Source organism: Pelodiscus sinensis, chromosome 2 (assembly GCF_052426305.1).
Source record: "Pelodiscus sinensis isolate ZL-2025 chromosome 2, ASM5242630v1, whole genome shotgun sequence".
Lineage (NCBI taxonomy): Eukaryota > Metazoa > Chordata > Testudines > Trionychidae > Pelodiscus > Pelodiscus sinensis.
The window spans coordinates 247,398,837-247,415,063 of NC_143053.1; the positions used below are offsets into that span (position 1 = coordinate 247,398,837).

Consider the following 16,227-nt stretch of genomic DNA (forward strand, 5'->3'; position numbering starts at 1 on the left):
CATCTGAACCTTGACAAATAGATCAAACAGTTTGCAGTTGATAGAGATTCTGAACCATAGTCTCTCTCGGGGGTCGTCAACCTTTTCAAACCCGAGCCAAACTAAATCAAAATTCAGAACAAGTGGTCAACAAAGAGCCATAAGAATGCCCATTAGCGTGACTAAAAATATACAACTTAATATTGATGTGATTAATAATAACATAAATTAAACATTGTATTCACAGACTTTATTTAAAGGGATTTCTGCTGCTACATCTTTTCATACATTTATTTGAAGTTTACATCATAACTGGTCAAATCCAGCTTCATGAACACATTGAGGCTGTCTTCTGTCAATCTTATGGCAGGGAGCTAGAGATGTGGGGGTGCAAGTGTTTAGGGGTATGAGGGGCTCAGGGCAGGGGATTCAGGTGTATGATGGACTCGAGGTTGGGATGTCAGGGGAGGTGCAAGAAAAGCTGCAGCCTGATGGGGACTGGGCACCAATTGGGGGCTTGTTGGCCAGGATTCATTTTTAAATTAAAGTAAAATATTATGTCCAACACAGAAGGTTTCAACGTCTTTATGGCAAGGGTGGGGGACCTCTTTTGTGTCAGGGGCCACTGACCTACAGAAAAATCAGTCTGGGCTTACACAAGTGAGAAGCCCAAAAAAAACCTTTCCGTAACCCCCAACCTTCACTGATGTGACCTCCAACTGAAACACCTGTCTCCCCTGGTACTTCAGCCCCATGGTGGGGGAGAAGGGACAAGGAGGACTGAGGTTCAAGGCCTCAGGCCAGATTTACCCTTCTGGGGTTCCAGGTTAGTGGATTTTGTGTGTTCCCCTAGGCTTTGGGGTGGGGCCAAAAATGAGGGGTTAAGAGTGTGGGACAGGGATGGGGGTGCAGGATCTGGGCAGGAGTTGGGGTGGAAGAGGGGGTGAGGGTGCGAGGTCTGGGTGGGAGGTATGATGCAGGAGCAGGCTAGGAGCAGGGGGTGTGGCCAAGGGGGAGGACGGTATAGGAATAGGCTGGGAGTGCAGGGGTTGTAGGCACTTGTTTTCGTGCTGCACGCTGCTTCCAGGCACTGGAGGTTTTCCCTGCTGCTGAAAGCCTCCAGGAAGTGCATCTGCGTACTCCTGATCTCCTGCCCCATCCCCAGCAGGGGGAGGGAAGAAGCAGCATGCAGCCACTTCTGGCTTTGGCTTCTTCTCCGTGCCCTCCTCCCCAAGTTAGATCAGACAGGGAGGCTCAGGGCTTTCCCGTCTTCTCCTGCAGGAAGACAGCATTGGTGCTCCAATCTAGCGGGGCTGGAGTGCCAGTGTAGACTCCCTGCTAGAGAGAGCAAGGGGGGAGGAGTTCAGCTTGAGCTGCAAAAGCGCCATATATGGCTCCCTAGTGAGCCGTAAGTTGCTGACCTCTCTTCTATCAGATACATTGTGGATATGGTTACCTTCGGTTTGCTTTGAAAATATGGAGGGAATTACCTTGTTCATTCACTTGAGTTCCACTTCTTTTAAGGCATTATCTACATCAGTTACAGCTTGTAAATTGCACAAATACATTGCTGTCAAACATGTATCAAGTAGGGATGTAAAGGGGTAACGGGTAACCAGGAATTGCCAAGTAGGGATATAAAGGGGTAACCAGGAATTGCCAAGCGTGTAACAGGTATGTTAGGAAAACAAACAAAAAAAATCAGTCTTTAAAGTGCTGCATGACTAACAAGATAGTTTGAGGCAATGAGCTTTCGTGGGGCAGACCCATTTCTTCAGATCATATTCTGAAAGCGAATTGGCATGATCATTATGTAACAGAGGGATACAATGAAAAAAGTTAAATGTTTTACAAACTGACAAATCAGCCCCCCACTTGTGATTAAATGGGATTTTACATCTCTAGTCTGAATACATTTTTTTAAGTCCTTCATTAAGCATTGCTGGTGTGTCCAGATGCAGCCTGGATCCCTGAGACTCCCCTGCCTTCCGCAGAAAGACGTTGCTGGCTCCAATCTTGCAGGAGGCGCAATGCTGGATTGCCAACCTGGGCTGGAGGCAGAGTGGCTCACAGTGTGGGGAGAAGTCATGGAAATGGGTGACCCTAGGAGGGGAGGGTCGAGTCCATGGCACTCTTGCCTACCTGCCAGGGACCCAGACTTTTTGGGTAGAGGGATTCCCTTCAGATTCCCCACTGCCAAACAGCCCTGGAGCTGCAGCCTAGGCAGCACTCACCTTCTGGCATGGTGGTTCTCAAACTTTTTGGTTTGTGGTCCACCTGGCTCAATGCAAACCTTTCCGTGGACCACCAGTTGCTAATGGAAATCCACTGTTGGTTACATAATTACATCCGCACCATTTTGCTAGTGCTGCAGCTAGGGAGAATGGTTTAATTTAGGGATGTGAAGGACTAGTCGAGTATCTGATAAGCAAATGCTTATCAGATAGTTGACATGCTAGTTGACTAGTCACTTCCCCCAGAAGCTTCCCCCATCAGAAAGAGGCAGCAAGGGGGAGGGGAGAGGAGGTGGCGCTTCAAAGCGGCAGCGCTGTGTGGAGTCTAGGGCCAGACCCTGGGCTCCATCCGGCACTGCCACTTTGAAATGCCACGTGCAGCCTGGAGCTAGCTGGGGTGTCCCAAGGCTGCACATGGTGTTTCAAAGCAGCAGTGCCACATAGAGCCCAGGATCAGCCAGTGACCCCCTCCCCCAACCCTAGGCTGCACATGGCAGTGCTGCTTTGAAACTCCACGTGCAGCCTGGGGATACCCCAGTTCCACTTAGCACTTTTGCCCTATCGACTAATCAAATAGTCTTACACTGTGATCCCTCCCTCTGGGGCATCTGGTATTGGCCACTGTTGGCAGACACGATACTGGGCTAGATGTACTTTTGGTCTGACCCAGTATAACCGTTCTTAGTTCTTAGTCAATTAGTCGATATTTAATATCCTTAGTTTAATTTAAATTATTAAACAGATTAAGTGTTTAAATTTCTCTCAGTTTTTCAAACTTCATTTTAATTAAAGTAAAATATGAATTTATATCCAAAACAAAAGGCTTCAATGTTTTCTTTATTTATGGCAGTGTTAGGGAACTATCAGTTGGGGACCATACACGTGAGAAGCAAAAAAAGACTCCAAAAAACCTCAACCCTCTGAGCCTGACTCCATCACGTCCCCGTCCCCAATTCCCTCATTGAGAGAGGGGGAAGCTCCCCAATTCCCTCATTACCTCCTCATCCCAGCTCCTATTAGAGAGAGTGAGTGAGTTGCAAGGAGCAGGGACAGCTCTCGGGCACGGGGGAGGACTTGCCTACCCTCACCCACATCACATCCCTCCCCCCCGCCCTTGACACCCCAGATTCCCCTATCCATCTTGCTTGGTGGTGGCTGCTCGGGGACAGTCCCAGCCGGCCCCGGGGGGTAGGGCAGCTTGTCTCCCCTGCTCCCCCCCCCCACCTGTGGGTCCCCATATGCCAGCGGAGCCAGGGAGGGCTGAGCAGCAGTTTGCACATGAAGGGGAGGGGGACTGTCCTTGCTCTGCATGGCATCTCTGGGCCACCCAGTAGAGGTGGGTGGAGAGCTGGGGCAGTTCTTGGGGACACTGGGGGCGGACACAAGTTGGGACTTCCTTCACCTCCCCCTTACCTGTGTGCCTAGAAGATGGAGCTAGTATTCCAAGCCTTACAGCTGTGCGGCTCCGGGGAACGGGGGGGAACTGAGCTCCTGCCGCAGACTGTGCGCCACTGAAAATCTGCTCACATGCCAGTTGCCAACCCCTGATCTAGCAAGTACTTACTTAATCAAATCCTGGAAGATCGATATCTGGAGTATCAATCTTGGGGTAAGTGTAGACCTTGCCTGACACACTTTCCTACATTTGGTTGTACACCTGCAGCACTTCCTAAAACCAAATTAAAATGACCCCTATATTGCACTGAAGAACAGAGGATTTCAGCAAATAGTATTTGACGGTTTTTGTCATTGTTGAAAGCTGCAAGGACATTCATTGCTGGCTGTCTGGAAAGCTCTGGAGTTTCATCATTTACTAAACAGAACTTCTCACCATTCAAAAGAGCCTTAATTATAGGTTGGGAGTGAGCAAAAAACATTCAGGCACATGTGCTTCTAAAACAGCTATTAAAATCATGGGCCGCATTCATTGGAATCCCTTCAAAGTCCAATACATGTACCAGAGTGCATGGCAAAAACACAGCTTTTTTTTTTCTTGTTTTTTCCTTACAGGCTTCTCTTATAGATTGGCCTACCTTTGCTTGACCTTATTTTAATGTCCTGTGTTCAATACTATTTGCCATCCTAGAGACTTCTACTCTACAGACTTTGACTTTTTTGTATTTGTTAGGGTATTAACTAGGTTTTTTCTTTTATGGCACTTTACTGCTGTAAGCAGACTTGTACAGTAAGGGGATAGGGCTAGTACAGTTGAGTTCCTGCTAGAGATGTTAGCTATCAGGTAATACAGTAGTCGACTAACCGCATGAAATCTTAGCGGTTAGTCAGCTATTCTGTCGTCCCTGGCAGTGGGGGCAGCAGCCAGTGCAGTATGGCCCTACTCCCAGGGTACCAGGCGGGAGCCGATTCGTGAGGGGAGCCAGTTTAAAAACCACTCCCCGTACAGACGGGTGGCTGCAGCCCCTGTCCATGAGGCCTGAGCTCCTTCTGGACAAAGGATGTTGGAGCGGGGAAGGCTGCCATGAAGCTGCCCCTGTCCATGGGCAGCAGCCTCTGCACACAGTGAGCCTGGGCCCACGGTGGGCAGAGGCTGCTTTGTGGCAGCCTCTCCTGCGCTGCTGCCTCTGATAGAGACAGCAGCATGCCAGGGAGGGGGCAGGTGGCACCGCGGTGACAGTGCCTGGAGGGAACTGCCTTTAAACTGTATCAAAGGCAGCAGGGCAGAGGGGAGGATGCAAGTAGTCGACTAGATTAACCGATAAGCCTAGTAGATAATCCTTTAGCTGCAGCAATTAGCGATTACATGATTACTAAATGCTTCCTCCTGGGGAATGGGACTGGCAGCCAGTGCAGTCCCGGCTGCACTTCTGGGAAGATCCCCTGCCAGCTTGCACTAGCTTATTGGTTAAATGGGTATCAGGCTAGTTGCTAACAGCCCTTGTGTAGGATGGGGTGTGGGACTTTGGGTTGTAACCACCTGGAGCATGAAGTTGTGGGGTGGGAGTGGAATGCCAGGTACAGGCAAACATTGGTGCCAAGTACAGGATCCGTGGTGGGCCAGATCCAAAGATATGGCAGACCAGATCCAGTCTGTGGGCTGTATTTTGCCGACCCCTAGATTCAGACTTGGGGTCAGGGAAAGGTATTCTTTCTAAAACAGCCCTTATCAAATCAGGCAGTATCCAGTAATCTCTGAAAAGCAGCATGTTGTATTGCTTGAAATAGTGCTCAGGGAAAATATTTATCAGAATGCTGAGAGTTGGAGAATCCTGGCTAATGTGTAAAGTCCTGCAAATCCATGGATATCTGTGGCTCACTTTTACAGGTATGGATGCAGATAAAAAAAAATTCTATCTGGAACCTTGCAAATTTGTAGATCTCTGAGTATCCACATCCACAGATATGGATATGTGCAGATCATTTTTGCAAATTCAGATGCGGATACCAATTTCTTTATCTGCGTAGGGCTCTACTAATGTGAGCATTTAGCAAAATGCCTCCTGAGGGCAGACAGGTTCCCTTACCATCTAAAAAGATTTAACTGGACAAAACAAATTCAATCTGCAGTAGTTGCCTAAGTTTCAGCTTAAATGATCAATTCAACTTTTGAAAGGATTCACGTGGTCAAAAGAGCAAACTAAGTCATCTGTCTACTGGTAGATTTGTAAGCACATACTTTGCAAAGACCTAAGATCAAGGTGCTCCTCCCCTGTAAGAGTTGATGTCTGTTCTCTTAATTAAATGGTGTACGAATCAGTATTTTCTTTATAGCTTTAGGTAGTAATAGCTGTTGAAGGAGAAGTAGACCCATGAACTTTTTCTTGACCCATAAAAATACTTAAGTTTATGCTTTTAAATTAACTTGACGTGTATATTCTGTTAGGTTGAAAGGGGTTTTTGTTGTTTGTGGGGGTTTTAAAAATCTTTTTGGTGGTGTTTTCTGTCAGCTCCTTAGTGTGATACTGTTACTCCTCTTTAACATTTGAGGGAAATAGATGCAGCATAGAACGTCAACCAGCTCTCTAGTATTTGTTGCATGTCATTCCTTATCAATTGTGAATGCTGCCATCCAACATTTGTAAAATTCTTACAGGGAATGCAAGGCTTATTGGGGATATTGTCACATGCTTCTCCAACCTCTGTAGGTGGAACCTCTCTAGTCCAGCACTCTTGGCACCTGACCAGTTCTGAACCAGAGAATTTTCTAGACCACAGGAGGTCAATATTGTCTAGCAGCATAATCAACACTTCCCCTGCTTACAGGGCTGTTAAGAGGACATTTGGGGTAAATTAGGGCTAAATAACACCACAGAACACTGAGAGCTAGGACTGGTGGCTGTAAACAGACTTTATGGGACCGTGGGAAAGTTGGTCACACCCATTAAAAGTTGACATACGGCTAACTAAAATCATTCCGGATGACAGATGTTTCTGGACCAGAGTGCTTTGAACTAAAGAGGTTCAAGCTGTAGTGTAGAAAATCTCTCAGTACTGGTTTTCAATGTCTTGTGGCTTCCTATAGCAGCCAACAGAGATTGACCTCTGCTGGAGGTCTAACCTGGCTCATTTTGTCTTCATGTAACACCATGGTCCCCAACACGGTGCCCGCGGGCGCCATGGCGCCCGCGGGGGCATTTCAATGCGCCCGCCAGGTGCTCGGGGCTGGCCTGGCCCCGCGCACAGGCGCTTGGCGGGGGTAGCGCCGGGCGCGCGGCACTCGGCAGGAGGGGGCGGGGGGGGGAGCGCTGGCCCCGGGCGCGCGGCCCTTGGAGGGGGCCCCACCCCCTGGGGGCGCGACAACCTCAAAAGGTTGGGGACCACTGATGTAATATAATCAAGCACGCTATTTACCTTTCTGAAATTGGTTGGCCAATTCTCCTTCCCAGTTTTTTGAAGTATTACCTTTTGGCTGGCACTACCACTCATTGTGCTCTGCATGCTTGTCCCCTCAAAGTATAAGCGCACACATGGCTTCTATGACTGAAGTTGCTGGGTAGCTACAAATCGAATTATTTGTGACTAACTCTTACATCTTAACCATGACTTACAAGTTAAATGTGGGCAGGATCTTAAGTATATCCCTCTTAGTCTTTGTCCTATTATTGAGATAAATAGGTTGGTTCACACTTATCACTGTTTTTGGAGTTGATCCGAGATTCTTGCATCAGTTTAACAGTGTAGCTTTGCAAAACCATAAAGGCTGGGATCACAGGCCCCTGGATTAAGAATAGCCTGTCCACACATTTCATAATTAATTGAGGTTAATGGAATGTGAATTTTAAGTTTCTTACTAGTATGACTTGAAAGACAAATTTGGATCCTAACATCTTAACTTTGTTTCAATCTAAGAGGCACTTAACTCACTGCCTTCATCAGAGAAACAGTTACGAAAATTTTATATTGGTATAATTGTATAGTGGTATAATTCCTTAAACTACTTGAGGTTAGATTAATGCTTTTTAATAAAAATATAATTATCTGATTTGGCATGGCCATATTTTTTAATGTTCCAAAGTGCTACATGTAACTGTTCACCACTCCCAGTACTGTAATAGGTGATAGAATGCCTGCATATATCAGGTGGCTGATTTTGCCCTTAATTCTTTGTGTGGAAGGAACTCGATCCTTTAATCCTGATGCTGCAGGGATTTTTATTATTGCCATTATTTAGCATCTTGCTCCCTTCCTTTTTCTGATAGTGTTAAGTTCCTGTTTTCTCTTGCATAGCTCTTGTCTTTTTAATTAAATATGTAAATCTTGTGTTGTGGGTACTGCCATCCTACTACCTGCTAGCACCATTTGGATTAGAAATTGGTTTCCACTACTATGAACTAGAGTGGGTGCCCTGCCTAGGCTAGGAAACAGAGCCGCTTGTCAGACCTGTCTGTGCTAGCTCTTACATAATTTTCAGTATTGACTGAGAACAGGCTACTGAATCAGTATGTTTAGTAACAGTGGTTCAATGTAGCCAGGGGCCACGGTTGTATGCCTGTTTCATAAAACATTGAACTTTGATTATTGTTATATCACTTCATACCTGGTAGCAAACTCTCTCTAATGGCTTCATTAACTGATTAGAGTATGTTTCTGTATAGTAGCATTTAATTTTGGATTTAAATATTCTTTTGCTTGCTTTATAGGGAAATCTTCGTTGACAATTCAGTTTGTGGAAGGCCAGTTTGTTGATTCCTATGATCCAACCATAGAAAACAGTAAGTATCTTTAGGTAACTGAAAGTTTTCCAAGTGCTTCCCTATAAATTGTCCTCTTTTCATAATCACCAAAAAGGGTTTTCTTATGGAATGATTATCCATATGAAGACTCTTATATTAACGCAAAGTCTTAAGTGTATTGAACAGAGTCAGTGTTTGATAGAAAGCTGCTTTGCATATAACTTAACTTCGACAGAAACAAGATGGTATCTAGGGATGTTAGATATTGTGTAATTGACATGAATTCCTAGTGGTTACACGAGTATTCGATAATCGCCAGGGATGGGCCGGCAGCCAGTATGCTCCCAACCCCACTTCTGGGGAGCCCCCTGCCACCCTGCATTGCTGCCTCTGATACACAAGCAGCAGTGCAGGATGGCAGGCAGGATCCAGTTTAAAAACCATTTCCCCCACAGTCTGGCTGCTTGCCAGTGTGGGGTGGCAGCAGCCCCTGTCCACGGGTAGTATCAGAACTCCCTGGGGACAGAGGCTGGTCTGCAGCAGCAGTCCCTGTCCTGAGGGGGAGGGGAGTTCAAGCTCCCTACAGACAGACTGCTGCCACGAACCAGTCTGTCAGTGGTGAGCCTGGGCTGCTGTGGACAGAGGCTGCTTTGTGGTAGCCTCCCCAACTCCCCTCCCTCCTCAATGCTGCTGCCTCTGGTAGAGGCAGCAGCGCTGCGGGGCAAGTGGCACCAGGGAGCTTTTAAGTCGGCTCTCTCCAGCACCAGTTTCTGCTTGCCCCCCTTACTGCCTCCTTCAGTGGGGGAGGGGACAAGCGGGCACGGGGAGCATGCTTGAAAGCTGGCTCCCTATGTGTATCGGCTCCAACTTGCCCCCTCAACTTCAGCATTTCTGTCTCTATCAGAGGCAGCTTTGGAGGGGCCAGACGTATCTAGTGCTCGTGGGGAGCCTGCTTAAAGCCAGCTGCTCATGGGCACTGGCTTTCCCCGCATCTCCCAATTGCTGCAAGGGGGTGAGGAATGTGTGTAGTCAAGATTAACCAATAAGCCGAGGCTTATCAGTTAATTGTGTAGTTGGCTACACTTTGACATTCCTAGTAGTATCTCTAGTTTGATTTCAGACTAACAATGCAAGAAAATTCTAACATATGATTTAAAATATATCTTCTTGTTGGTCCTTTGATAGGAACATTATAGTCATTAATGATGTTATTCTTACAAATTGTAATTTCATTGGTATATCTTTGTGTAAAAGCCCCCCCCAACTTGATCCAGTTGCTTTTAATTTTGCTGTTTTGTTCTGCACTTCTGTTTGGATAATAGAAAATTTAGTTTAAATACTAGTTTCTAGTCATTTGCCTTCAGGTCTCCATGCACTAGCATAATACCACAAGGAGAGTGGAGTCTTTCTCCAAAGATACCTGTGCAAGTTTCTCATTTAGTATAGGATGTGACTCTTTAAACCCATAACAATAGCAGAATCCCACCCCAGTGATGGTAAATGCTACCCTCTTACAGTAGTTGTGCTTCATTTACTGTGCTTCAACTCTTCTGCAGAGATCAGTGATGTCAAATCAGATATTTATCAGAGGGGTAGCCGTGTTAGTCTGAATCTGCAAAAGCGGCGAGGAGTCCTGTGGCACCTTATAGACTAACTGAAGTGTAGGAGCATAAGCTTTCGTGAAGTGGGTCTTTGCCCACGAAAGCTTATGCTCCTACACTTCAGTTAGTCTATAAGGTGCCACAGGACTCCTCGCCACAGATCAGATATTCTTTCTCATAAATATCTTCCAGTCAGATCTGCTTAATCATTGAGAGTTTCTCTGCACCTTGGAAATTTAACAAAATAATTCCCCAACAGTTGGCAAGTCCTGAATTTCTAGAGAATTACCTCTGCTAATTGGCACTTTGTCAGTAACTTATTTTGGAATAATTCCCACCACATGATTAAGATGGAAAAACAATATCACAAGTTTTTTTCAAATTAAAAACATAAAAATGGCCATAGTGGGTGTGTCTAGACTACCGGGTTTTGTTGACAAAAGTGGACTTTTGTCGACAAAACTATACCTGCATCTACACTACCGCCGAGTTCTGTCGACATAACAAACAGAACTCAGCAGTTTTGTTGACGGCGGTAATCCTCATTCTATGAGGAATAATGCCTTTTGTCGACTGAAGGCATTATTGCATCTACACTGTCCTTTGTGTCTACACTCTCATGTCGAAAAAGAGGCTTGCTTTGTTGACGGAACTGGATGTAGTCTAGACACTCTTTGTCGACAGTAGCTTTGTCAACAGTATCTGTTGACAAAGCCTCTGTTGACAAAAGCCTGTAGTCTAGACGTACTCAGTGAGACTAATGGTCCACCTTGACCAGTATTCTGTGTTCTGACAGGGCCCATGCTAGTTGCTTCAGAGGGAATGAATGGGAAATGGTAATGATTGACTGATTCTTCCGTTGTCATCCAGTTCCAGGTATTGGCAGTCAGGTTTAGGAACACCAAAGGCAGTGGGTTGCATTCCGATTGAGCAATCCTCCTTGAGAATTGACTTAACCTGGTAGCAATGGTGCCAAGCATACTAGGCATTGGAGTGGGCTTTTCTACAATATACATGCAGTTGGCGTATACTTTGTAGAGAAGAACTCTATTGTAGACTGAATTCACAGGTGGCCTCTGGATTGGGAAGCAGGCTGGCTCTTCCTAAGGTGAGGCACGCAAGAATCTTCACCATTAAACAGACCAGAAAACTTCTTGTCTTCTACCAGTGCCATCCATAGACGGTTGTGATAGCAAAGGACGTTTTCTTCATTTTACTCTGAAGAAGGCACCTTTATGCTTTCAACTAGTCCCTTTGGTAGTTAAATGAATAATGAGACTCTAAGGTTTGTACACAATAACTGTACCTGTCTGAATCAGTGTTGCACAGTCAACTTTGCAGAGAGCCAAAGCCAGACTGGAGTCGCTCAGGTAAATATCAGATTGTCTCAAAACCTCCCATCTCCTTCCAATCAACTCATCAGTTTTATTTCTAACTTTGACATGTGTAATGTTTCCAACAGTAACTCATGAGCTTCTGGCATCTTGGATGGGTAAGAGGAGAAGGAACTGCCAGGAAGACTACCATTCCAAGGGGGGGGGGGGGAGAAGAATTATGGGGTGTAAACTTGTGTGCATGAGCTCCCTTCATTTGCTACACACAAACTGCCTCCCCTGTCTGGGTTTCCAACTGTGCCTCAGCCTTTGAAATATAGCAAAAGCTGTAGGCAGCTCTTACTACATTCGAAGGCAGAGACAGTGGGAATAGTGAATGCCCCCCCCTTATAGACTAAGGGTACATCTAGACTACATGCCTCTGTCGCCAGAGGCATGTAGATTAGGCTACCGGAGGGTATGTCTACACTACCCTGCTAGTTCGAACTAGCGGGGTAATGTAGGCATACCGCACTTGCAAATGAAGCCCGGGATTTGAATTTCCCGGGCTTCATTTGCATAAGCGGGGAGCCGCCATTTTTAAAACCCCGCTGGTTTGAACCCCGTACAGCGCCTGGTGTACCGGTAGTTCGGAATAGGAAGCCTAGTTCGAACTACCTAGTTTGAGCCCCGTGTAGCCGCGCTGCACGGGGTTCGAACCAGCGGGGTTTTAAAAATGGCGGCTCCCCGCTTATGCAAATGAAGCCCGGGAAATTCAAATCCCGGGCTTCATTTGCAAGTGCGGTATGCCTACATTACCCCGCTAGTTCGAACTAGGAGGGTAGTGTAGACATACCCAGACATAGTAAAATGAAGCGGCGATTTAAATAATCGCCGCTTCATTTAAATTTACATGGCTGCTGCGCTGAGCCGGCAAACAGCTGATCTGCTGTTTGTCGACTCAGCGCGATAGTCTGGACGCGCGGGTGTTGACATCAAAGGTATTTGTCGACCACCCAGGTAAACCTCATCCCAGGTACCCTAAGTGAGTAGTCAATGGCAATTTCATCGAATACTTGATTAGCTGATTAATCGAAATTTAACTCGAGGGTAGGATTCTAAGAACTAGCCAGCATGGATTTAAGAACAAATGATACTAAATCAATCCTGTCTAAGAATTAGGTTGCTGACCTGGTGGATAAGGGGGAAAACAGTAGATGCGATAGCTCTCCATTTTTAGTGAGGCAGTCCTACAACATTCTCATAATTTCATCTAGACCACATTTCCTTAACTTCATTATTTTAAGATGGATGCATAATTGGTTTAAAAACCATATCCAAAATAATTATCTGTAGTCTGCTTCCCAACAGGGAGGGTGTACCTAGTCCTGTGTCTGGTACAAAACTAGTGTAGCGCCCCCTCTCCACCTGGTTACCTTCTTCTAAAGCCAATCTCCTTTCAGGTTTGGATGGATAGGTCTGGGTTCTTCTGGATCCCGCCACCCACTCAGTTCTATTCTTTTTAATTGATGTACTTGGCGGTGCCTCCACCCCCCTCACTCCTTCCTAGCAGGGTCACCAGGGCAGCTTGGGAGGAAAATTCTAGCCCAGGATAATCCCCACATATTTGCCAGATAGTTGGAGACTCCCAGAAAATAACACAAACACATACACTATAATAAACACAATTATATTAAACAGGAGACAATAATAACAGAACAGGGTAAAACCCTATTTTTAGGGTCACCGGTGCCCAGCAACTGTGAGGTTAGTGTCCCGTTGGTACGCGTACTTTGTTGTGGCCCTTGATGACTGTTGACCACACAATCCTTCTCTGCAGTGGTTTAGCAGTGGAGCTGACTAGGTCCAGTACATCCCAAAGGACTCACAAATGGGAGAAGGCAGTAAATCCCTCCACAGTTTAATATGCTGCAGGTAATAAAATCCCCAAACAAATTCCCTGACTTACTAACTAAAAATTGGTGCACTCACACACTCCATGAATGAGCCTCAGGTTGAGAGATGACTCAGTCTCTGCAAAGGGCTGCTCTCTTCTCACAGGGGTCCTCTTCAAGCAGGAACCAGGCTGCTTCGGTCCCAGAATTTCCCCTCACCGCGAAGGGGTGCAGGGCTCAAGATGCAGACCACACAACTGCACCAAAATTCAAAACTATAGCCTCCCAGCCCAGCATTCAGACCCACACAGCAGGCAGCGGCCCTGAACTTGCTGCTAGAGCTGAGCTGACCATGCGGTGACTCTTCTGACCCAGGGAGCTGGAGCCTACCCAGCCTGGCTGGGGAAACCTCCCAGCAAACTCCACAACTGGGAATCAACAGTGGAGACATAAACCCAGCTGAGGGATCCTGCCTTCAGGTCCCTAGAGGCTAGTTCTCAGGGGGAACCTTGCATGCAGGCCTGGGGCTTACTAGCTCCCACACAGCCAGCCCTCCCCTTTTCCTGGCTGGCTCCAGACTCCCCTCAACAATGGTCTCTCCTTCCCCCTGGGAGGGGCATCTCACTCCCTATGGGTTGCTGGGCAGACTCTGGCCCTGGTAGGGAGGGGGAGCCAAGGCAAACTCTGAGTGCCTCTCCCTGAGTTGCCAGCAGACAAGGCCCTGGGAATCCAAGCAATCTCCTTGGGGGTTACACTAGTTTATTTCAATTAATGACTTGGGTAATGGAGTTGCAAGTATGTATATCAAATTTTGCAGGTTACACCAACTGGGATGGGTTGGAAGCACTTTGGAGAATGGCAATAGAATTCAAAAGGATCTTTACATTTTAAAGAATTGGTCTAAAAAAAGATAACATTTGATAAAGACAAGGGCATAGTAAGGGGAAAAAAATGAAAAATGCAACTACAAATGTGTGGAATAATTGGGTAGAAATAGTACTGCGGAAAAAGATCTAGAGATTATTGTGGATCACAAATTGAATGAGTCAACGTGATGCATTTGTAAGATGTATTAACAGGAATGTTGTAGATTGTCTGGTTTTACTTGGTATTAGTGAGGCCTTGGCTAGAATAATGTCAAGTTCTGGGCACCATATGTTAAAGAGATGGATATAAATTTGGAGAGAGTCCAGAGGATAGCCCCTGGAAAAACTGACTTATGGCTAAAATTAAATGAGAATGAGAAGCTACTGTCTTCAAATATTTTAGTTACTCATATATAGAGAAGTGACTACAGGTTGGACCTCCCTTGTCCAGGACCCTGGGGACCTGAGTGGTGCCAAAGGAGGGAGTTTGTTGGACCAGAGGAGGTCAGGCCTCAGGCTATGCTGGGGTTCCCCTTCTAGCTGCTGGCCTGACCAGTGCCCTGCCCCTGATCCACTGTTAGAGCTTCACTCAGGGTGCAGCCCTGCTTGGACCACAGGAGCTCCCTGACTGGACAGCTGGGGGCTCACCTCCTGGCTGGCTGACTCCCTGCCCCTAGGCCACTATCCCTGCAGGCTGCCTGCTGCCAGATCAGCTGAGCTCCAGGCTGCTGGCAACCTCTGGCTGGGGCTCTGTAGTCCAGATACATCTATGGTCCTTCCGGACCATGGATTTTGCTTTACCAGAGTTCTGGACAACAGAGGTTCATCCTGTAACTGTTCTCCATGTCCATTGAAAGTAGAACAAGAACTAACAGGCTTAATTCACAGCAAGCAAGAGGTAGATTAGATATAAGTTAAGGTTAGCTAACCTCTGGAATAGTCTAAGGGAGGCTGTGAAATTCCCATCACTGGAGGACTTTTAAAAACAGGTTGGACAAATGCCTTTGAGAGTATGTAGGTCAGTGGTCTCCAACCTTTTTAAGCACAAGATCATTTTTTGCATTTAAATACAATTCAAGAGCTACCTCAGACCCAAATACCCTTGCCCCCTGCTCCTTCTCCCTTTCTCCCCATCCTCTCTCACTTTCACCAGGCTGGGGCAGAGGGTTGGGGTTCAGGCTCTGGTCTTGGCCTAAAGGATTTGGAGTGCGAGAGGCTCTGAGCTGAGCTTGGGGCAGGCAGTTGGGGTGCTAGAGGAAGTTCTAGGTGCAGGCTCTGGGAGGGCATTTGCATGCAGGGGTGCTCGGGGCTAGAGCAGGGGCTTGAGGTATAGGAGGGGCTTCATGACTCGCATAGGGTTTTAGGATGTGGGCTCCAGCTGGGCATTGCTTACATCAGGTGGCTCCTGGGTGGTGGTGGAGTGGGGCTAAGACAAGCTCACCCCTGCTTGTGTTGGTAAATTCTTAGCTCCTTACTGAGGCTAGTGTTGAAGCAGTAGTGTTGAGGAGAAGGTTATAGGGCACAAATAGACCGACTTAAGTTACCAAAAAAACCCCCCACGAAAGCTCATGATACCATCTACATGTTTTGTTAGTCTATAAAGTGCTACCAGACTTTGGTGGTGTGTTTTTTTTTTTTTTTTTTTTTTCCCCCCCCCCCCCCCCCAAAAACTTCAGTTGAGCTAAACTTGTTTCCAGCTTGCTGTGCATACAGGATTATATGAGGTGGAGACAGCACGCTGCACCTGTGGGGAGAAGATGTGGTTCATGTTGGTCACCAGGGACGTCACTAGCCATCAGAAAGACTAGCAACAAATGGCTCTGAGTGCCTATCTAAGGATAGCTCTGTTGCTCTGCCTTTGTGGGGAGCATAGTAAGAGGTATCTTGGCAGGAACAAAGGGTACGGGAGCATGAATGAAGAACAGATGAAATTTAAGAAAGTGGTGCAGAAATAATAGCTCAACTTATGAGGCAGTTTCTCTTTTAAGAATAGCCACTAGCCCAATAACTTTGGGGGGATAGTTTGCCATTGTCTTTTATATTTCCACTCAGGGAAAATCCTGCTGAACTATACATTCATTTGTATATGTGGATTCAGTGGCACTCTTGTGACACAGGCAGAAGCAGTATGAAAAAGACTTAAGACGACACCCATGAACACTAATTTTTGTCAGCTCATAAATTGCATTGCTGTCAGTTTTCTCTTGC

General features: G+C 46.5%; 1 protein-coding gene across 2 annotated transcripts in view; it reads left to right on the forward strand.

Annotated features, from left to right (window-relative positions):
• Positions 1–16,227, forward strand: part of RHEB (Ras homolog, mTORC1 binding) — a 61,116-nt gene that overhangs the window by 14,004 nt on the left and 30,885 nt on the right. For both annotated transcript variants that reach the window (XM_075922821.2, XM_025180743.3), the window contains exon 2: positions 8,312–8,383. In XM_075922821.2, coding sequence (XP_075778936.1) covers positions 8,312–8,383 — 72 coding nt within the window. The remainder of the gene's footprint in view (positions 1–8,311; positions 8,384–16,227) is intronic.